Source organism: Myzus persicae, unplaced genomic scaffold (assembly GCF_001856785.1).
Source record: "Myzus persicae strain clone G006 unplaced genomic scaffold, MPER_G0061.0, whole genome shotgun sequence".
In the NCBI taxonomy this organism is placed as follows: domain Eukaryota; kingdom Metazoa; phylum Arthropoda; class Insecta; order Hemiptera; family Aphididae; genus Myzus; species Myzus persicae.
This window is the reverse complement of record NW_019104322.1, coordinates 43,143-68,050: the sequence shown is the minus strand read 5'-3', so window position 1 is coordinate 68,050 and position 24,908 is coordinate 43,143. Positions and strand designations below refer to the sequence as shown.

The 24,908-nt window shown below is 29.4% G+C and overlaps 1 protein-coding gene across 1 annotated transcript; it reads right to left on the bottom strand.

Moving 5' to 3' along the window:
* Positions 1 to 15,530: 15,530 nt before the first annotated feature.
* On the bottom strand, positions 15,531 to 24,858 carry LOC111041163. Its single transcript, XM_022325360.1, has 10 exons — positions 24,493 to 24,858; positions 24,281 to 24,407; positions 24,045 to 24,203; positions 21,061 to 21,428; positions 20,849 to 20,980; positions 19,822 to 20,050; positions 19,525 to 19,755; positions 18,382 to 18,655; positions 15,937 to 16,084; positions 15,531 to 15,851 (listed from the first exon to the last, which is right to left on the bottom strand). Exons 1-10 carry the CDS (start codon positions 24,558 to 24,560, stop codon positions 15,797 to 15,799), a joined length of 1,791 nt encoding a protein of 596 aa, XP_022181052.1. The 5' UTR covers positions 24,561 to 24,858; the 3' UTR covers positions 15,531 to 15,796.
* Between the last annotated feature and the right edge of the window lie 50 nt (positions 24,859 to 24,908).

Genomic DNA, 24,908 nt, shown 5'->3' with positions numbered 1-24,908 from the left:
TTGAACAAATTGTGAATGGCCTGAAGATATTTCAAACTTCAAAATAAATATGTATACTTAAACTAGACTAAAAATATTTAATAAATTCACAGTATTAATTGTGATAACATTGGAAATTATTTTATTTTGAATTCAAAAATGACATTGACTTTTTAGTGTATAGATATAATTTGTTATTTGAGTTAATTTTAGTGTAGTGAAAACTTTAATTTATACATAATATTTTATTTACGTAATTTCAAATAATACTAAGGCGCTGTTATCATGATATCATATTTGTAATAAATAAACAATAACTTATGATAAACTATTAATTCGTTTCGGCTTTTGCTTACCACATCTTCAGAATATAAATTATTTATCATACTAAAAGTTTAAGTATATTATCATTCTCTGTGAATTCTGCGAACAATTTTTGAAAACGATTAGAATTTGAAATTATTTTAAGACTACATTAGTAATATTTCTTTTTAGCTGACTATTGTACTGTAGATTTACTATTATGTACATTGGACGTGTTCTAATAAACTAAATTATTTAATAACTATGTTTTCCTTAACATTTTTAATAATATATTATAAACTCTTTAAACTCTTTTTTGATGTTAAAAATTAAAAGGTAATTTTTTTACATATTCCTTTAGTATAAAATATGCTATTACGTTTTCGGTGTTATCATAGACTCACATATACAGCACTCAAGAGTCAAGAGCAATCATCAATCGCATTACATTTTTCAATGTTTCATACATTTCGTTGCATACAATTTTTTTCTAAGTTTTTAAAATATAACTTACCAAACTCTTAATTAAAATGTCAAGACGTTTTAATTTTCATAAAAGCAAGAATAATTATGATGAAACACATTTAAACCGTTCAAAATATTACAGAGAGCCGATAAGTTATTATAATATTGTCTGAAAACTTAATGATGCTTAAAATAAAAGATAACCTTTCAGCCATCAGTTTAAATTTCTACGACTACTAGTAATATATAGTACTCGAATAATAATCAAAAAAATATATATACAATATTGATTAACGCAAATGAGTGGGTAATATTATGTTCAGTAGCAGATGTACGTGTGCTGTCAGCCACGACCACTCTTGATTGGTTATCAATATTATATTTTTTTAGTTGTAGTAATAATTACTGTCAGGTTTAATAATAATATATTATAAACCAGCTGTATGTACTGTAGCCGAAATTTGATTCATATTGACATTAATTTTTCCGTATATTTTTATCTGCAGATAATTATGTAATAATGATATTTACGATATTTTAGTGTTAATACGACGTTTCGGGTCCTGATACTATAGGGGGTGGTAACACAAATTAATAATTATTACAGCAGTCGACGTATAAAATAATATTGTAAATGGACAACCACGCCACGCAGACAAACATGAGAACAATCTGATGTCGGCAACCAAAATTTCAAAAACATTTTTAGAGATTTGACAGAAGTCGAAAATGCCATTATAGATGCCTTTCAGTTGGATCAGTTTAAAGGCTATTATAATATAATGAAACTGCTTAATGTGTTTAAAACTACAACCATATAATAGCGGGGACTCTCCGCAACTTCGTCTTCTCCTTCGTGAACAAACCGAATTATCATTAGTAACCGACGAATGGCTTGGAAAATACGATTAAATTGGACTTTAAATACGTTGAATAGTGAGTACGTACCTATAATAGAATAAAATATAAATAATACGCAAATAATAAAAGTCTATAGAAAACCCAATATATTTTTCTGTTTTTATAAGACGGCGCTCTGTGTATGCAATTCTGGTACAACGCGTATAAGAACTATATTATACGTACTACTCGAATGTGAAGTAAAAATATAATAATAATATTATAATAATAATATTACGTTCTACTCGCTGGAATTCGATTCGATATTCCGACGTTATTGCTTGCCGTTATTTACAATTATTGAATATGATAATATTATTATTTAATACACATGCATATTATATCTATCGAATAACACTTGTTTCGTATGTCAACAAACGCCGGTAAATCAGAACGCAATAGAATGTTGTTTGCGAAAAATTCGAACATAATATCCGTAATAATACCATTTCCCTGCGATTTCCGACATCCGACGGAATGCAATAATTCACATTAAAATGATATTATACAAATACACGTGTACCTTAAACATGTCCATGTCATATGTATAATATTACATTGGTTCAATATTATTGAAAAAAAATAATAAAATGTTCACGCACAACAGCAATATTAGTTATTTTCTTCATTGTAACCAAAATTGACCAGTAAATAAAATATGATATTCTGTTGTACCATGCTTAGTCTTACTTATTAATACGCATGATGCCGGTCTACATTTTAAAACAATTTTAAATATTTAAATAAAAAGGGTAAACATTTGCCGAGAAAATCATGGAATAGTCCTTTTAACCACTTTATTTTCATTTTGGATTTTGAACGACAAAACAAGAGAAGCTATTTAAAAATAAACTCAGATTTCCAAATCACATTATATTGAAGATAATGTAACGTTAAATATTTTATACTTATATAAAGAGTTAAGTACTAATTTTTTTTAACTAGGTAACATTCGACATTGTATACTTTGTTCTTACATTTTTGTAACTTTCTCTAAGGTCAATAACAGGTTTTAAAAGTTTTTAAGCAAATAAGCAGTATAATAGCTAATATTTTATAACTCATTTATAATAGTATGTAATATTTTTGGATTCACAGGCTTTTTTTTTTTTAACGGGAGACAATATTGTGCAGTGAAATATTTATATTTTATACAGTTTCTCGCCATCTTATCCGCGTCAGTAAATTTTTATTTTTATTTTTAATTTCCGAAAAATTTTACCGTATCATAAAGACACAAAATTTATAACGATTGTCGATTCCTAATATTTTTTTTAGTTCACCTAAACTTAAAATAAACAAATATTCATTTCCAATTTTTTTTTCAAAAAACAAGAGATATTGAAATATTTTACAGGCAAATTACGAAATAATTTCAACAAATATAAATAAGATAGTAATATATTTTAATATTGTGTATCTAAAGCATTTTGCTTATATGATAAATTATGTTATTATACGGCACAGTCAACTGTGTAAATGTTTGCAGGTAACTCGATCGATTCGCTGTATTACCTCTGTATAGAACTAAGGTTTCTAGTTCCATTCCGAATAATGAAGTATTCTCATTTTCACTGGTAGTTTTGTCACCGGAGTTTAGTTGTATGCGTGTACCGAATAAAATAAGTTGTATATAGTCTATATTAAACAGATAAAAACAGGATGAGATAGCCAGTCTAGCTATTGGAAAGAATAATAACATATTATTTACACAGTTCGAGTGCTGTTAACATAGAAACGTTTTAAAACAATTCAATTTATATTCGGGACTGATATTTTTGTTGGAAAGACGTGTTTATCATCCTCGCTCGTATTATCTCTCTCAGCTCTTCTTCCTCCTACAAAAATAATACAGTACCTATGTATTGTTTAATGACGTGCGCGCATTATATTCACGTTGTTATTAACAAAATAGAACAATTAATATAACAGATTGGTTCGAAATAAGATACTATCACAATATATCATGTATTTTCTTTTCTAATAAATCCATTTTATTAACGTTAATTTCGTTTGTATAATATAGGTGAGTAATGTAAAATATGTCTTACACAGATTCCTGACTCTCAATAAGTGGCTAACTGACACTTCATAAATGTCATATATGGATAGGTTTATACCTGCGGTATCATTATAATTGGATAATATTCTATTATAATTTGATATTTTAGGTGCAGATAATAGTATTATAGAGGTATATTAATGCCGATTATGCGGAATGATTATTTTGTCGTATAGGCACCACAGGAAATGTATCGAGAAATTGTGTGTGAGGAACTTTTAAATAATTGTTCTCAAACATTTAAGGAAACAATAATACGTGATTTATTGATTTTCCTCGGCTAAAAACAATAAAAATTCTGACGATGAAATAAAATCACTCAGTACACGCCTAATATGGCACCACTATAGGCACTTATATTATCAATATCTACAGTCACCCTGAGTGCGGAAGGCTAGACGTCGGCGGTGTGTGTAGTATAATTGTATGCAACTATATGGCACTCTCTGGTGCACAGGTAGAGGTACCTGCCTAATACCTTCGACGACGAGAGGCTTGGGCTTAAGGCGGATTAGAGCCTGGGCCGTGAGCTGCAAGTGGCCGATAAGGACGCAGAACGACTGTGTGCACGATAATGCCGAACTGGCTGCAGCTCGAATAAAGCGGCTTAGCTTTTCCAATCGTAAGTCCTCCTCGCCCGCGAACCACCTCAAACCGTTTGTAATTAAACCGGCGTGGAGCGGCAGCACAAAAGCCAGAGCGTATATTCGTACACTTCTATATCGTTCCACCCGCCACCGCCGCCGCCTCGGCGATAACTTGAAACCGGCTAAAGGTCGATGGTCTTTGCACTGCGCCCGTGTAAAGCCAGCGACACAAAAACCTTTGTCTTCAGCTCCCCGCGCTTTGCTCATGAATTACAATATATTATATTATTTATTATAATCTCACTCCCCCGGCACCGCGCGCCACCATCGACGCATTTCGATTCCTATTGTTTTCACAATATCATATTATATAACTATATATTGTAATAATACAAAATACTCATCGTCGTGTCTGCAGCGCTACGAAATGTGTTATGAATATCCGACTTTTCCCCCCCAAAGACGCTCTGCACTTAACATACGAGTGGCTAAAAAACCACAAGACCCTATAATAACCGTCATCATACAGGTTCACATACCACACTGAAACCTATATATTATTATATACCCAAGTGTTTATATTCGACTATACCTGCAGTGACTATTTTGATCGTCGACAGCGAATAATTATATTTTTGTGTTACCAACACACGTCTTGATAACCTAAGCATCTGTAATCTTAATAATGAAAATATTTTTATATGCTATGAAAAAATTGAATATTTAATTAGGAGGGTCGGCGCACTTGAGGCAAGCTGAGAGTCTTTGAGGTATGTATAGTATACTATTATACTTTACCACTATAAGTTACTACTTATTAAGTACTATATATAATTAGTAGTATTCAATTGGTGTTCTCCTGGATTGGTTGGTGATGAGAGTAGGGGTGGGGGCTATTCTCCACCATAAATATCCGTTATAAGTTATATCCCTGAATAGCTTGTATTTTTATATTTGAGTGTTTTTTTGTGCTAACTATAGTTGAAAAATAATGATGAGCATTTTGTGATGAGTTGATAACGTTATCCTTTTTCATATTTATTGAGTATCAACCATTTGAAAATCACGTCGAGTACAGTTTATTTCGACTCTGTTGACATTCAAACCGCCATTGCCAATCAATTAATATGGCAGTCAAAACTGCAATCATACAGTTGGTTGTCTAAAACAGCTGCATGAATTGCCCACGTTTATGCTGACATTCAATTTTTCTCGATAAATTACATTATTTATCAATTAGTTAAATTATTATTAGTTATTGTCTTTGTCGACTTCTGAAAGAATCTTTTCATGTATGAAAATATTGAAAACCTATTTAATAATAAAACAATGACTGAAGTAGGTAAAGAGTGCATAATATACCAATACGATTTTTCGTATCATCACAATGTTAATTGATCCCGAGTAAGTGTGTTTAAAGTCATATCTTAAAAATCAAGGAAATTGTATGTCGTTTTATGAATAAAACTACGATTTTTCAAATGTGATGCATAGCACCTATAAATAATATTTTTACTAAAGTATAATATTGTATATTCTATTGTTTTTGTAGTTGGTGATGGGGGTTAAGGGGACAATGTGTTAAAATGTATATTCAAATGTTCCATCACGTTCATTTAAAACTGCAGTCTGGGGCGACTGAATCCGAATTGCATATACCACCTGTTGTTATAGCTTAATAAAGTATAGTCTCCCTAGATAGAACGCCATCTCTGAAGAAGTATTAATGTGCAAATTGAATGCCGAAGACAATTTCACTTTTTTTTTTTAATTTGTGTTGATAAAATTGATTTAGCTTAGAAATTTAATACAGTGTTCACCATAAGTTGTTCTTGCAGGAGTTATAAATTATCATCATTTCATATGGTTACCATATTTTTTTTATTAGTATATAAATTTTAAACTTTTCAAGAAACCGACAAGGTTTTTCCGAAATTAAAAAAGAAACTGTAATATTATATTATGTTTAGTGTATGGCAAGTTCTATATTGGCGTTTTGTATCAATGCATATTGATTAAGCAATAATAGTTAGCTATGTGATCACATCAATATTGCATATCGCAAAGTTCTCTAAGCATTCAGTGTAGTAATATTATAGTTCAAAAGCTCATATAAATGTCACGTGCTTTGTCAGCATTCTGAATTTGAGTGAATATTATATATTGTTTAGCAATATAATATTAAAGTTACTAGTAATAATAAAAATAATGTAAAAACTCGCTAATACCATAATATTTTGTTTATAGTTTTAATAATTCATGTATTTTGTATTAAAAAAAAACTAACTAACTAACGATTAGGTATAATTTATTTATAATCCGATCAAACTTTTAATACCTATCAAAAGCTTCACATTTTTAATATTTTACATAACTGGTATTTTGAAAACTTTTTTTCATTATAAGTTAGGAATTCCAACACACTGGTTTCGTTTTGTTCATCGTAATTAATTTTAACGTTTGGTATGTTAAACTGCAATTTAAAATATAAAAACACGCAGATATAGATATAAAACGTTAAAAAAAAATTAAAATGCATTATTTTGCGCATTTTAAAATATTGTTGTATATTATTAAATTATATTTAATGTTATATTATATACATTTTAAAGCCATTAAATGGGTTCAAATTGATTTTTACACAATTTGACAAATCCATATTATGTACACTATTTTGAGTCGGAAAAACTACTTACAAAATACAACTATAGTTGAAACTAATGGATACTATTATGAACAATTAAAAAAAAAAGTTTTTAACCTCCAGTTATATTGGCCATTAGTTTTACGCTATTATGATGATATACCTGCCTACCACTATTTAACTGATTTCACATTTATACATCATATATTAATATAATAATATTATACAATGTATTTACAATGTGTTCAGTGTTTATAACATTCAAATAATAATACTATAATAACCGATCTTTCCATATTATTGCAAACTTTATATTCATTACTTTTATCTTGTAGGAATTTGAAATTGCAAGTATCCTATAAAATATTTATTTTGTCACTTAATTGGTCAAAAATATAAAGTGTTGTTTTTAGTACCTACCAAAGTTGACTGAATTTAACACATCCTGTAACTGATCCAATTATAACATAGGATACTCTTCCAGTAGGTGTACGTATATATTAGGCTCATTATTTTTACAAAGAGGGTTAATATTATTAAATTATTATTTATTCGTCAGTAATACAATACAACAATTATTTCGCTTCAATATTTTTTATAATAATTACCTGTAGTTTCTAGATTTTCTAGATTTAACACTTTAAAAAAATAAAATAATATAGATATTTGCATTTGAGTTACAGTTGCAGGAGAATTTTTCTGGAAAAATTATTAAACGTAAACTATATAAATCATTTTTGTATGATAATAATATTATGCAACAGTATCTAGACTTTGTAAGAGTAAAATGGAAAAAGGTCATTCTCAGAGTCAGTAAAACCATTACCTAAACGAAACAAACCAGTGTACAAGAGATAATCACACCTGCAATACATGATAATTATGTGATTTTCAAGTGGAAAACACCTGTGTGACATACCGACTAGAACGCGTGTCGCGTGTCCGAGGCCACATATATAGCAGTGGACCACGCTTAGAACTTTAACGATGAAGACTTCACTGAGCTTCACTTCAAAGATACTATGAAAGAAACGCAGCTGCAATATTCCACTTAAATTCCACATCACCATAATATAATCATATTAAAAGGATAGGACTTAACGATATCTCCACCACCTACGATTATCAACACAAATACCGTCCCACCTAGATCGCAATTGTGGGCAAGAACATACTTAAAAAAAAAAAACATAAAACCGTCCCTCCAAGTGAAGTAAAGCCAAGTTTGAACTTCACGGATCCGAAAGTCATAGACTAGGCTGACGCCTGACACTGACATGTGGCCAGATCAATCAGGTACACCATGATCAACTGTGATTGATAATACGCCAGTCGCAGAAGACAAACAGACTCAGCGGAACTAAGTTTCCACCAGAGACCGAGCCACCGTACGACGACGACTACCAGATGTGAATAACTCAGACACGTCCAGCCTGCAGTAGTCAAGGTTGCTCCCTGCCTGCCTACACCCGCAGACGAACCCATCCCGATCGTTTGTATTGGGTAGTAATCACTTATGGCCACCGTGCAGTAGTTTTCACATTCCCGGAGACTGCATTCTGGATCGCCTCGACCAAAGTATAATCCAGATTGGCCCAACGAAAAATGCTCTTTTCAGAGCTACCACTCCGCGATACACCCGACGCGCCTGTTCAGGCCATCGTCTCCGGACCAATGTACTCCACCCCCAGCCTTTTATTTGAGTAGGAACGTATACTGCGGCGGTAACGTCCGAATATTGTCAAACATTACGAATTCCCTATAAATTGTTTAACTGTACCTACATTTATATATAATGGCTCAACCGAGACTATATCGCCTGCGGGCCTTATTAGTATTAGGCCGATGTCCTTTTAAATATTGTATTTACATACGAAATTGTATATGAAAATAAAAGATAAGCTGACACTATAACAAATTCTGCATCCTTCAAATATTATTTCACAAAACGGACTGATCGGAAGTGTTGCGCCGTTTCAATTTATTGTGGTTACCGATAATTATGGGTAGCCTCATACGAACGATGTAAACACTTCATCGAAATAATTAAAAACGATCCTGTGAGGAGTATGTGAACCTTTCCTAATTCCTATGTTGTACGTGGAGGATGAGTAGGTTATCGCGTCGGTAAATAGTAGTATACCTACCTAAATAATATCGATAGATAATAATAATACTGTATAAAATGTGCCACGTAAAAACGAAATAAATTCTATGGGAATATGGAATGCTCAATACACTAGATATTTTAAATACAAAATATTGTATAAACTCGCATATTATTTTATACCTACCTACGCATTCTGTATATTATTGTGTTTTTTATGAGCCGATATAACCTGGAATTATGGGCAACAATGTAATAAACATCAATGCCAATGAAAATATATAGCGCAATATCAGTCATGAATTCATGGGCTAACAAAATATAAACAAATGCATGTGCGTTAGATGAATGACTGGTTATAGTTGTACACTTTATTTTCAAAATATTTGGAGAATAAATTTAAGTAAATTACTTCGACTTTATTTTTTTTAAAGATACTAGAATATAATAGGTATACGTAGGTGAAATCATAAAAAAAACAATACGATTTCAATGAAATGTGATAAAAACTATTTATATAATTTTACCTGCTGTGTACAATGTACATATTACTAAAATAGTTTTTTTTTGTGTACTTATAAAATTATCAATAAAATAAACCAGCGGATGCGTTTTTTAAACACACGAAAGGTATTTCTATGGAACAAAAAAAAACCGTAAATGAATTTATCATAATATTTACGACGTTTTTATAATAATATTCATAACAATCGAATTTATACCTATCAGAAAATATATGATTTGATTTGTTTTGTTTTATATTAAAACTTGATCATTTATCCCCATTAAAAAATAGGTGGGCAGTCGGGTACAATGGGTGTCGAGTGGCTCACTGTAATGGATGTATGAAATTGAAATTTAATAGTAATATGACATAATTGTAAACGAAAAACGATTTTGAGCGAAAACAGACCATCAGCCTATATGTATTAGGTATCACTATGTATATTTTATATTATAAGCTATTAAAGTAATTGATTTTACTATTAGTAATACAGCAGGTTAATTAATTAATTAACTTCTTCCGAAATGGCATAGTGTATAAAAAATATTATAAAATACTTTAAAAGTTTCAAGTGTTTCATGTACTCAGAAATAATATTTTTAAATTACAACAAAATAATTAAAATTGTAATACTTAGCTTAACTATTTACCTTCGTCCAATTTATTAACGCACCTAACTATATTATAAACTATGAATCATTCCTTTCAATCAGTTTCTCCAGCATCACTAATAAGAGGTTGTGATCAGAGCTATAAGTTAATGATTTTGAAAACAAAACTGTGTGATTTTAACTTGTCCGAAAAATGTTTAATAATACTCGTACAATAAAATTACTACTATAGTACTTTACAACTGTACAAGTGTACAGCGATGCATTTTTTTTTTTATCAGTGATCTGTGTAAGTTAAATTCAGCATCGGAAAACAATTTTTGGATGCAATGGCAGAGTTAGCTGCATTATACATAATTGTCACGTCGAAGAATACAAAATTTAAAGATCAACAATTTTATTTTAAAATTAAAATCTCGTTTAATACAACATAATGCGAAAACACGAATAACTTCGTAGTTTTAATCATATCATTGGGCTAAAATGACTTAGTTACATTTGGCTAAAACTTTTAATTGCAATTGGAGAATTGCTTAAATTGTATAAACCAAAACTTAAAGAGCATTAGACAGCCAAAGAAGTATAATAAGTTTGTAAGACCTGTTATAGTAAGCTGTAATGGATATAGTTTCTCTTTCTTTCAAGATATTCTCATTCATTTTATGTTATTGAAACGACCTCTATGGACGTACATTAAAACTAAAAACTATATTAGGCGAATCACGTTACTAGAATGCATCAGAAGTATGCGAAAATTAATAATATACATAATACTAGTTACCTACAGATAATAACTAATTTCATGTAAGTTTTATGCTGTAAGATGAATGAGTGTAGCTCGTGATTTTTCTTGGTTATGCTGTTGGCGTTTCCGAAATCAGAATACTATTTTCCAATTTCCATTGTCCATGATGGTTAGACAAAAGAGAAATGAAGAAGATTAGGGTTTTTTTAGGTATACCGTAATATTAAAAACACAATCTCTCGTATACTTACATGCGTTTGAGTGTACGACTCCACATATTACTTTATAATCAAAATTCATAAGTACCTATAGCAAATGTTTGCATATTATTTTTTAATGAAGCTTTTATACATTCACAAATCCACACTGATGAAATTATGATGACCTTCTTCTTATTTTCCATGTTTAAGTAAAAATACATTTTCGCAAAAGAATAAATTGTATTTATATACTAAGTAAAATGTGGTTATATTTGGCAGTTGATTTACTCATAATTATCATTACAAAAGTATGGCTTAATATGGCACGGTATCTACATTCAATAGCGTGCGCGCTCTGGGTGTTCAGCACCAACCGGTGTTACTAGTTCGCGGATGGGTGACCACCCGGGATTTTTAGTAACAAATCCTTGGCACACATACAAGTATTCTGAACCAACTGTGCCCTTCCCCAGAGTAAAAACCGAATAACCATAAAACAGTTGATGCTTTAAAAAAAATGTCTATTTATTTTTGTTAATTATATAATATTTATATGCAATATAACTACATGACTATTAATTATGGATATTAGATTTAAGTACCTGACAATTAAGAATTGTTTATTATATTTTTGGCATGATTATATCTATATGGTTATAAAATATGAGTTATGTATTTATAAATAAAGTGAATAATCCCAGTTGCATGCAGGCTTACAGAAAAAAGTAGACACATCCAACTTCAGGCAGTTCTGAGATTCGATGATATTAGAACTTTTTTACTCCCCTTACTTGTTATGCATTTATGAATATTATTTTATTCCAAACGTAAAGGAAATTTCATAATGTATTTAAAGTAAAAAATGTCTTGTTAAAGATAGAAAACATATTTTATATGTTTCAAAGAAATAATAAATAAACATATAAAATCCATAATAATATTATGATCATGATAAAATTATACTTTTTTCGCAGTATTATTAGTGTTTATAACTATGTTCTGTCCGGGCTCGAAGATACAAACTAAGAAAATAAAAAACATTCTAATTTAAAGATATTAAACAAGTATTTCTATTTGTGGTTAAAGACAACTGCAATCTACGACTTACGAGCAGGGCACTATAAAAGGTGTATTACTGTAGGATACCATAGGTATACATAATAATATATTATTATATATCAAATACAATAATTAACAATCGTTATAATTATTGTATAATATAATTTTATTAAATAGTAACACACACATAAATGACAATAATTTTTGTTATTTCAAAAATAACAAAGTTTTAATAAACATTTATTTTGTAATAACAAATAGTATTCAAGTAGAATCATCAGAATCATTGAATTGTCAAACATCCACAAACGACACACGGATTAAACTATATTATTGTTATATAATAATATATCTTTTATATCTTTTTTTTTTTGAACTAGTAATTATCTATAAGCTAATCACACACTAATGTATACCTAGAGGTATTTTAAGTTCTTTTTTATTGCGCCAATAAAAAAAAGTGTATTATTAGGTCTAGCGACTAAGTAAATTTGGAAAAATATTTCAGCTGCCCATAACTGACGACAAGGAGAGATATGAACTAATGTGAATAAGTATATTATATACTACGAAAATAGGGCATATATTTTCTAGCTACAAATAATATTCAAGTAAAATCACCATGAATTGTTAAACACACCACACAACATACAGATTAAATAATATTATATTCCTAGTAATAATTATCTATGCACTAATCACACGCTAATGTATATATTTAGTTCTATAATATTATGGCAAAAAAACAATGCATTCTTAAGGTCCAGCGATTAAGTGAATCTAGAAAATATATAAGTGGCCTAGACCTGACGACAAGGGCAGATATGAAGTAGTGTGGATAAACATATTAATATTATCATATATTATGAAAAGTGAGCATGAATTAAATGATTCCAATTGCATTCGTTGTGTTAAAAATATCAATGTAGTTTTAATTTTGTGGATCTGTAAAATTTAAAAATGCAATAAAATATTTGCAGTTTAATGTTGAGGTCATTAATAGAATGTAACTTGTAACTGTTAGTTAAAATTTTTATATAGTAAAAAATATTACTTTAAAAATTAAAATAATTGTAACACTATAGCATTAACATTTGGCAAAATTAATAGACGTAAAAATATACGTATCATAATATGAATATGACTTAACAGAATATCAAAATGTCATTATAACACTTTCATTTTTAAAAGAATAAATTAAAACGCGTGCTCCAATATAAGAAGAAAATATACCAGTTAGGCACCTGTTAATCAGTAAAAAAATCACATGGAAATATGCGGTAAGTAAAAAATTGACATGGTAAAAAAAATGGACACAAGTGAGTAAGTGTATAGGAGTTGTCGAGTATGCCATTGACTATTGTAATAGATGTGTTAGATTTGAATTCAATGTAAAATAATTTTATACAAAAATGATTCTGAGCGGAAAAGGTGTGTCAGCCATCCTTATAGAAATAATCAAATTTAATAATTTTAATAAAAATTAATAAAAATTAATAAAATCGCATGGCTTTAAATAGCATTACTTTTTGTTAAAGGTAGAAAACTTATGCTAAATCTTTTATTACATTTTCAAATGTTAGCCATAAAAATAAAAATATTTATGAATTTTTAACTGGAAATTAATTTTCAAATTTTAGGGATATTGTCAACATTTAAATGCATATAAGAAATAATTGCTACCAAAAATAACTTATGAGGAATCTTGCATTGAATTCCCAAAATTTTTAACCGAGAGAACATTTTGGATCAACAATAATTTAAAAAAATTGTTCAAAAAATTCGAAAATTTCTCATGATTATAAATAGCTCAAAGAGAAACAAAATATTTTGAAAATGTTATAATGAATAGAAAATAATAGTATTAACATTTGGTGAAAATGTCAAGTATATATACAGTTGTTCGTTTTTTAATTGCAATATATATAATATTGATGTAGGTACTACTGTACTAGTATAGTTTTTTAGTTTTCGGTATTTTTTTTTTGTTTTGTTAAAAGTAGAATAACTTGCGATTTATCTTCTACACAATTGTATTATGTTAGCTATGAAAAGAAAATTTTTATAAATTTTTAACAGAAAAATAATTTGCAAATTTTTGGGATTATGGAGAATTTTATCAAAATTCTGACACCAGACAATCATAAAAATTACTATAGATTTACCCAATTTTTGTTTTTAAATACACTATTTACAACTCATATAAAACGTCGCATTACACTTTAATGTTTTTTAATCGAGGAAAAAATTATTTTTCGAGGTACACTAAAAACATAAAAACTATTTTGTCAAAAATTGGTTTTACTTGAAATTTCACATTTTTCCAAAAGAGAATGTCAGCTTAATATTTATTTTCTCTCTCAGACTCAAGCACAACATAGATAAAACGCTTTCTTCTAAAATAATTTTTTATAATTTTTTTAGTAACTTAGAGTAAAATCACCTGTACCAAAAATGATAGATGATAATGTATATTTGTGGGTATGACATATCGGTTTTATATTTCATTATTATTTGACTTTCAATCGAACTAGATTCATTTTCTAATTTTGAATTTAGAAAATTCACAAATTATTTATCAGTTAAAACATAAGACATTTTTCTTATCAAAGGTATCTAAAATAATATAATTTAATAGAAGATTCCCCACAAATTATTCAACGTTTAACAAAAAAATAAAAGTTTACTGGAAATTAAATTTAATTTTTAGTAGGAGTTTGAATTTAACATTTTTAGAATATTGGATATTTAAGAGTTATCCCAGGATATAATTCTCATTATATCCCCGGGATATTAATAACCTTAGAATATTGGATATTTAACAATAATTTAACGATTTTTTTTTGTATTTTGTTGTAACTCAAAAACGAACAACCGTATACAATTTATACTATAGATACTTGAAATTCTCACCAAATTTTTACATTAGCATTTCCCATACATTATAACATTTTCAAAATATTTTGAATATTTTTGAGCAATTTAAAGTTATGTGACATTTTCGAAGTTTTTTTTAAAAAAACTGTTTCACTTGGGTAAAAAGTTTAAAAATTGAATTCAAGGTTCCTTGGAACTCTTATGTTTTTTATGGCAGTTCAAAAATATTATAGATACACATTATGCTCGATTATTTTTTTGAGTTATAAGTTCAAAATTTGACAAAATTCATCAAATCCCGAAGAGTATTTTCCAGTTATTGAAATTCATAAAAAAATTTGCTTTTCTTTTCTTACATTTGCCAGTTTAATTTTAATAGAAGATTCCTTATAAGTTTGTCTACCTTAAAAAAAAAAGTTTAGAGGAAAGTAACAATATTTATATAGATTTATAATTTATATTATCGAATCTGATTATTTATACAACTATGAGAACCTCCGCTCAGAATCGTTTTTTGTATACAATGATTTATCATAAAATTCAAATTTAACTTTAACATATCCATTACAATAACGTCATACTCGAAAACTGTCGTAGCAGTGCGGTACCCACTTGTCCACCTTTTTTCAAATTGGTTTTATTTCCAATAACAGCATGTGTCAGGATTATTATTATTGTGAAAAAGAAAACTGATATTTTAGATTTTTAAGTAAATTTTGTCAAAAGTGTCATTTTCCTTGATTCTGGTATACCTAGTATCCGTCAGCGAGGTCAACAATATCCGGTTGTATATTAAATATGCGCCTGCTGCAAATGAAAACATAATATTAATTCACAATTTATAACAATGCAAAGTATCAATACCTAACTCTTATTAATAATAGGTACAAACCTGTGAGCCTCGGTCATCAACTGGTATCTGCGTCTCAAATCACCCTTCAATTGTGGCTTGACAATGTTGAACGCCGCATTAAAGATATTTTCTGCGCTGGAACTCCCAAAGTATTTTAACTCGAACTCAATGCATTCGGCCCACAAACCTGCAATTGAGACGATCTAATACAATCGATTCGATGCGATATAAATATAAAATATTAGCCTTTTCGAACTTTTCGGTTTTTATCTCAACTAGGCGCTATGGGTCAATTTAGGACAGTCGGACCACACGACAAAACGCCAATAAGTGCCGAAAATATTGAAGACTGTGATAATTACATGATAGGTACATATAATATTATGAACAGTAATATTTATCTAAGTCAAATTTTTTTTCTGTGACATAATGACCATTTTTTATTGGGTGTAGCTCATAAGCGCAAAATATGACCCAAACGCAACCCAAAAGCGCAAAAATAAACAACCCATAAGCGCAAATCAATTTTATAAAAAAGTGTATTTAATTAAAATCGTAGTTATTATTAATATTGAATTAAGTATTTACAGTGTCACGGTGATATTAAAAATGGTAATAAAAAATAAAGTAAAAATAGAAAAAAATAAAAAATATAATGTTGAGTATTATTTTGAGTATATTATTTTAAAATTAAATTTGAAATTTGAAGCCCACTGACTTCAAATATTCCAATCTGGAATTTTTTTTTTCATTATACATGGTCCAAGTTTTTGTATTGGAGATGCCTTTAGATTTGAGATTCGTATAGTTTTTCGACCATTTGACTGTATTTTTAAATAAACTTCTGCTTGGTGTTCTTTAATCACTTCGATAAAACTATAAATAGATGGGCGAGGGTTATAAAATTGATCTTTCAAATGACGGTGATATAATTCTGGACCATTGGTTGTCCTTGGGTCATTCTAAGGTGGCTCAGCCCAGAGGTGTGGTGGGTATCTGCTGTCATTTACAATAAAATTTGCTAAAATATAATCTGAAAATGCTGATATATTCTGATTGTCGGGAGCAATAGAAAATAGTTCATAAAATGCATCATTATCAATGTGTTACGATAAGACACAGACAAATGCAACAACCGTCGCGACGCGTTGCTGCAATATGTCTTGAAACGGGTCATATACATGCAAAGCGTAGAGCGTCAAGCGTTAGGTCAGTAAAATATTGTATCAGGTTATACAATTGATTTTTGCGCTTTTATCCCACTACCAAGGTACAAAAGCACAAATTCATTTTGCGCTTTTGAGTTATCGAAAAAAAAGGTCGATTTACGCTTTCGGGCTTCATCGTTTTTTATTATTCTAATTTTACCAGTTTTTGTATCCCAATTAAAAAAAACTCAATTATTGTTAGATTTTTATCTTATCCTATTCAAAAATATACCTGAACTGCTGATAAACTTTGTTAATGAGACTCGATGATGTTTTAATGGGCATTTTTATGAAGTGGATTATACCTAATGCGAAAAAAAATGTATAATAAAATGTTCCTACTTCTATCATATGGGAAAATTACCCAAATATTGCACATGTACAACATTCGGTATGACGGGGGATAATTACTATCCACATACTTATTATCCATCTAACCCAGAGTCGATATCTCAACTTAATGACATTTATTCTAATACAAATAGGCAGGCCATAAAAAATTTCAGCAGACCAATATAATATAAGTACTGTGTCTTAAAATTACAAAAAAAAAATGTGTTCTCTCCGGCCTACAATAATTAAAATCTTTATATTTTCCAGATACCTAATATATGAATATTAGAAATATTGTGTACCTAAGAATACTAGATTATTCCTTAAAATATTTCGATTTCAATTTAATTATATGCCAATAAATGCCCTATTCACCGATTCTTTAATTTAGTCAATCGCCGCCGCATTATAATTTTAAATAAAACATCCACAATGTTTATTTTATTAGTATTCCATTATTACTTAGTTTACTAAAAGTGAAAAAAAAATTAAATTATTCATAGATACTATTAAAAAAACATTGTATATTTATATAAGGTTACATATAAAATATTTAAGGCTAGTCACAAATCAAACATTTATACATTTCATTTAAATAATACATTAATAATAATATCATTTGACCATATTTTCCAATATTTAAGACCAATTTAAAAAAAAAAATGTATTTGCCTGGTGCAGAAAAATTGCAGACTGTTCAAAATGTAACCTTGATAAATTTCAGGTATGCATACTCATGAAGGATACACCGAAACACCTGAAATGATTTACTCTATTGGCGCCTATATACTTACCTATATCGATAAAATTACGTCACATCATTCCGAGACTACTAAGCCAATAAAAATTAATAATCGATTATCTTTTTAATATAGATTATAATAATTTTTGTTGCACTTCAGAAATTATATCAACATATTATAAATATTAAAAATTAACTCACTGGTGTCATTGTCTTGGTGGCTAAATTTCATGCACGCGAGGTTGTACAGTTTTTTTATGATGTTGAGGTTCATCTGGGATTGCTGTTTCTCGCACTGAATCATTTCCATGTACAAATTTTTGGTTTCCGGTTCTAAGTTTATCAATTTATTGAAAAGATCTCGAGAAGAGGATATGCCATCGTACATGTGGCACCATGCAAGATAGTCGACTTTGTACACCGTGTTGATCTCTTCATAGGGACTGTAGGCACCTTCTTCATAAAACTCCCCAAGCTATAAAAAACGAACGTTAAAACTTGTGGCAAATTATAAAGAGACTAGAGACTCCAAAAAAAAATAACATTTAAAAGTGCGGTGTTGACATGCTCCACTATTTTATGTCTGTTTTCCATGATCGCTTTTTGTCATCTACGTAATTCAAAATGTATTCTACCATCTTCATTCATCACCAAATCACCAATTCTGAATTCACAAAGAGTGAACAACCACATCTTACTACTCAACCAATTGATTCTCCACGTTGGCGACCGATGAGGAAATTGTGATTGGACTCAATACATTTTGCAATGTACCTATCCAATGATCTTCCTCGAGCTAATCCGAATTCCAAATAAGCAAAAATATCAATCCCTCAATCAATATAAAAAAACACCAAAAACCATTTCGCATTCCAAATAAAAAACACACATCTCTACTCAACCCTCCTCCTGTCTAGATCAAACCATAGGTACTATGTGTCTCCGTTGCTTCTGACTACAAACATATCATATAACCTAATGACTTATAGTACTCGCAATCTAAATTTCATTTAAATCTTCCCGCTTTAATGCTTACGTAATTGCTGAGCTATAATCTTTTGGTTAGTAGGTAGCTAAATTGGGAGTACAATGAATGGGTTATTTACTCTATTACGAGATTCATGTTATGTTTGTAAATCGTATGCTATCTCAATGACTTATTGTTTAAATTTATGTACAAATAATTTTTTTGTTTATCGACGACCAAAAATGCCGGAAAAATGATATGATTTTTTAAAATCGATTAGATCTTTAAAGTATCGATATAACTTTGATATGCGTGCATATATTTTTTCCATACTCCATATACCTAATATACCGAAATAATAATAAATAGTATCATACCATTGTGATGTCGCAGTACTGTTGCAAAAATGAATCCATAATTTCCCACAACAGTAATGCCTTGTTTTCCAGTGCAAGATTGCCGGCATCAAAAATCCTTTTTATTGTTGTACAACTACTATTGTGAACAATATGATAATCCAAAACTTCGGCCCACACGAGAACGTCATCTTTGTTGTGATCGACAGCCAATTTTAAAATTTCAGGACGATCATCATAGGAAATAGTGGCCTTCGTCACGAACAAAACGTTATTTATTTACAATTTACAATATATTATTATACTGACAAAACCTACCCAATAAACATAAAACTCTGGTTCGAGTACACCTCCAAAGTCAAAGTGGGCCATCTGGAATACGTTTTTCATTTTCCTTTTCACGAGAACATTAACATCCCAATTGTTTATACTTTTATTAATTTGCCAAATTTTTACTATATGTTCGGTAAGTAATATCATCAAATTTCGTTTTTTCATGTCACTTGATACATTTTGCACTCCTTTTTCGTATGTTTCAATACAACACCTATAAAATAAAATCTTATCAATATATATCATTAATGTGAAGGTACCTACCTATGAAATAAAATCAAAATACATTTATGCAGGGTGATTCTTTTAACAGTAGATCACTAATCATAATCTATAGAAATGTTGAAGTACAAATGTTTTTTATTTTTAATATTATGTTATTACATAGGCAATTCAAATCACAAAACTACATTTTTAATATATATATTTTTTTTTTTAATGTACTTTAAGAGGACGTTTTACATATGTTGTCTCCTTCTTACGAGTGCATAACATATGGCAGATCACATTTAGCTCTGTTGGCTTAAAAATTAGAGTGAATTGACCTCTTATTAAAATTTAAGGTAAGATTATTATGGAAGGCTTCTTAAGGGCTTTTAATTATATTTAAATTTTAAAGGGAGTTATGAGTATTTTAAGTTGTTCAAACAATTTACAATATTAAAATATAACTCTCTTTTAAATTAAAATATAATTAAAAGCTCATGAGAATCCCCTCATAATAATTTTATCTTTAATTATTAATAAAAAGTCAATTTACTCTAATTTTTAAACCGACAGAGCTAAACTTGATCTTTTGAGTGTAAAATTTGGTAAGTTAAGAATTTGTAAGACGGTTACATAATATCTAAATAATGCATAAGATATATTTTCAAAAATATTAATAGTTTTTTTTTTAGATAAGCAGGCAGGTTTAAGTGTTTACTCCTAAAATAATCACCCTGCAGTTATAGACTCGAGACAAATTGTATTTAATAATTTTAATACAATTAATACAATTATGTGAAACAACCTCGCTCTATCTTTGAAGTCTGTGCTGTATCCAAAGAAGCTAATATCGTGGTCGAAAATGAACCCTTCTGAGCACAATGTAGCAACTTTATGCCACATGAGATCACTTCGTTTGTACGTTTCTATTAAATCACTAAATGATGTAATAATAAAACAATTTTAGTATGTTTTGAAAAATAATCTACTAACTAATATTATATTATGTATGGGTACCAAATAATTTCGTATTGTAGTCTCCATATGGGTTTTACTTCTATAGATCTGTCCAATAAAAGGATATGAAAATCGATGTCCCGTTCAAACTTTTTTATAATATTTCTATATACTTGAATTGCTATAACTTCATTCGATTCACCGCCTCCTACATCACCCAAGTGCATCACTTCAATCCACAATTGTTCTAAATAAAGAGCTTTTTTATTTGGGTGTATTTTAATTCCTTCTACGAAGTATTGCCTAGCTTTCTCGATATTATGTTTTTCATATTCGAACGTCCCTGCAGCTATAAACATTTGGGGATCACATTTTTTTTTCGTCATTAGTACGATTAGCGGATGCATTTCATTGGTGATCAACTTTTTCTGAAATCAATAAATGGTTGATGTTAAAAAGGTTTAAAGATTTTTCGTAATATTATGTTGATAAATATTACAAAATTTGTTTATTTCCACTGTTGATTGATGAAAGAAAAAGTTTTTATCTAATATTGTTATTTTTAAAACAATGACCACTTATATTTTTTCAAAATATTATAATACATTCTTGTGCAAAATATCTCTTTTAGATTCTGAGCAAAGCAATGAATCTATTGATTTTACAATGATGTATGTTTTTTATTTTTTGTGACAGTCATAAAAAAAGTATAAAATAATTTATGTATATTTTATAATGGGTAGACTTTTCACTCCGAGGGACAATCCAACGAGATGCCAGTAGGAGTGTAAGACCATACGCGGAAATCGAGGGAAGCCTGAGGAGACTAAGCTAACTAAAAATTTTAAGTACAGGTTTCAGTAACTTGGTCGTTACAAATTACATAAGTCATAAGGTTCCTAAACATATAATAATTCATCCACGTCGTATGTGCCAGGTTCGATGAAAACACAAATAAAAGAGTTTTGAACTGTTTATGGACTTTTTCAATTTTTTTTCTATAAGTGTGAATAAAATTTTATTTGTTCGTTAAAAAATGTAAAAATATCATAAAAGGTTTCTGATATATTGTTACATTATCAGTTGAAAAATATTAAAAATACATTGAAATGTTTTTCTTTTATAATCATTAAGGTTCAAATATTGACAAAATGTCTGAAATTGAAGATGATGTAGTTGAAAACGTATTAATTATTATTGTATAATAATTGTATATAATGTATAATTCTTATAGCTAAGAATTGAACGCTTAAATCAAGGTTCAATGTAAGAAGTTGATTCTGTAACCAAAATATCTAAAAATGAACACAGCTCTTTTAGAGTTATTTTAAGTTCAAATTTAGACAAAATTACATGTTATGAAAAAAATAACAATTTTAGTCATTTGTAATTCGGTTTCAAAACAGCCCAATTTTTCATAAGTAAATAAAATATTTTTCCAGCATCACTGATAATTTAAGAATACTTTAATGAATAATATTAATTTAACTTACCGGCTACAGTTTTAATAATAAGTAATAACAATATAAAATATCCTTGACTGGCATACCGTCTCCGCTCAGAATCGTTTTTCATATACAATGATATTATATCATTGAATTCAAATATTTTAATACTATTCATTACAGCTACCTTCTACTCACCTAATGTACTTACCTATGTACTTATTTTTTTTTTACATTTGGAAAAAAGATAACAATAATAATAATAATATCATAAGTCAGTAATGATAATATTATTTGGAGCATGCTCTAAAATAATAAATATTTTGATGAAAATTGAGTATAAAAAAAAAAAAGAAGTAGCACATTATTCAGCCCACAAGTAATAATTCTGCCATGCCATTCGAGAACTATATTTTTTGAATAAAGCCACGGTACACGCCCAACTCCTTCAAAATACGCCCATTCCTTTCGATCGTAAATTTTTAATTAGGAACAAAAAGTTTTTAGTGCTGCTAAATTGGTAACACTGTTTCAAGAACACCCATTATGGCTTTCATTTTCTTTGTTTAAAATACAGATATATAAACATGTATGTTTATATATCTGTGGTTTAAACCGTCGCAGAGCAATCTACTTTCATTCTCACTGAGCATAAAGACTTACCAATCAAATTGATCAATAACATTTAAAAACTTAAGTATAATAATATATTGCTCATAGATAATTTTGTACTCCCAATGCCGTGTAAAGAAATGGGTAGCTCCAGGCAGCAAAGATTTGAGAGTGAAAAAGTTAAAGGTGTGATTTTTAGTAGAACATTCAGATGTTTAGTGATGGTAACACTGTTTTTTGGCACAACCGTGACAATCATTTTTTTTTTTCATACACTCGTAAAGCAATCTACTTTCATTCTCCCTGCGCATAAAGACTTACTAATTAAATTAATCAATAATTTAGAACCTAATCTTATAGATTTTGTACGCCTGACGTAAAAGGTTGGTAGCCCTGAGTAGACGATCTCTAGGGGCGGTTAAGTTTTTAAAGTGTGTTTTTTAGTAGAAATTTCATGTTTTAGTCGTGGTAACACTGTTTTTGGTCACTCCCGTTACTTTCATTTTCTTTGTTTATAGTTTTAACTTTCGCTGAATCCTAAACTTTCATTTTCTCTGCTCATGAAGACTTACCAATCAATTTAATCAAGAACGTCAAAACTTACATTCATAATAAAATATATAGATAATATTTTACGCCCAATGTAATGCTAAAATACTAGTAATATACTAATATATATTATTTTTTGTTTTTTGAGAGTGGTGAAAAGACTTTAAAGATAGCTTTTTAGTTGAACATTAATATGTGTTAAAACGGAATTACTAATAAAATGTACCAGTTCTTAACACTACAATGATTACAAATAAAACATTGAATTTTTTACCAATGTGACTTTTTATTAAATATGTATGGGATTTCTTGTATGCGATAGGTTAGATTGACTGTAACCGTCATAAGGACAACTCGCAAAATGGTAAATTTGCCAACTTCAGTAATTTTAGGTATTATTTAAATAAGTACAATCGTCAAGCATCATGATTTACTTACGTTTTTCCATTGAAATTCCATGTACTCTATCAATAACACACATTCGATAGAAAACATTTGAAACATACTGAAGTACAAGTGATCAATTCGATTGGACATCAGAGTCATCATTTTGGTGCCGTCGCGAATGTACTCTGGTGAGAGATTATAATTTTCATGCTAATAAGAAAATGACAACAACCAACATTAGTATGTTACGACTCCCATTTGATTATTTATTACTGAATAGAACCTACGTGGATTGCTAAATCGCAAATGTTCATAACGTTCAGTTCCAGTTTTATAAGTTTCAGACACTCGCCTTTGGTAATTTCTCTGGTAACAGATTTCTGGATAAACAACGTTCGTTCATTGATAAGGTTTCTAAAAAGAAGAAAACACCATGTATAACAATAAAAAATATAATTTGATAGTGCGCTGTATAAAACAATGACAATTGTGTACTCACTTGACCAAATGTTCTTTCATAAGTCTGTAGGTCCTTAAAAAACTAATGTCAAAATGTTCATTCGGCATGGCGGCGAAGTTTGTATATAATATATAGTTAAAACCTTGCAAATACAGCCGACAGATGTATTAAACTATGTATTATATGGTTCGTGAATGAAATGTAAGTATGGCGGAACTCGTCGACAGTACGTGCACGAGCTTACATCAACCGAGATGTTATGTCGGTGTTCACCGTTGGGGGTTTTTCATCGGTGTTGATATACCAGGTTAAAGTTGACCGACAGCAGCGCTGATTTGTCTAAGCGATCGATGGGGGTCGCTGTACGAGATGACGGATTAGACTTCCGCCGCTGTGGCGGCAGTGTTGCCGGTGGTAGTGACGGTAGTGTTGGAGTTGATGTTTTTAGTGGTGGT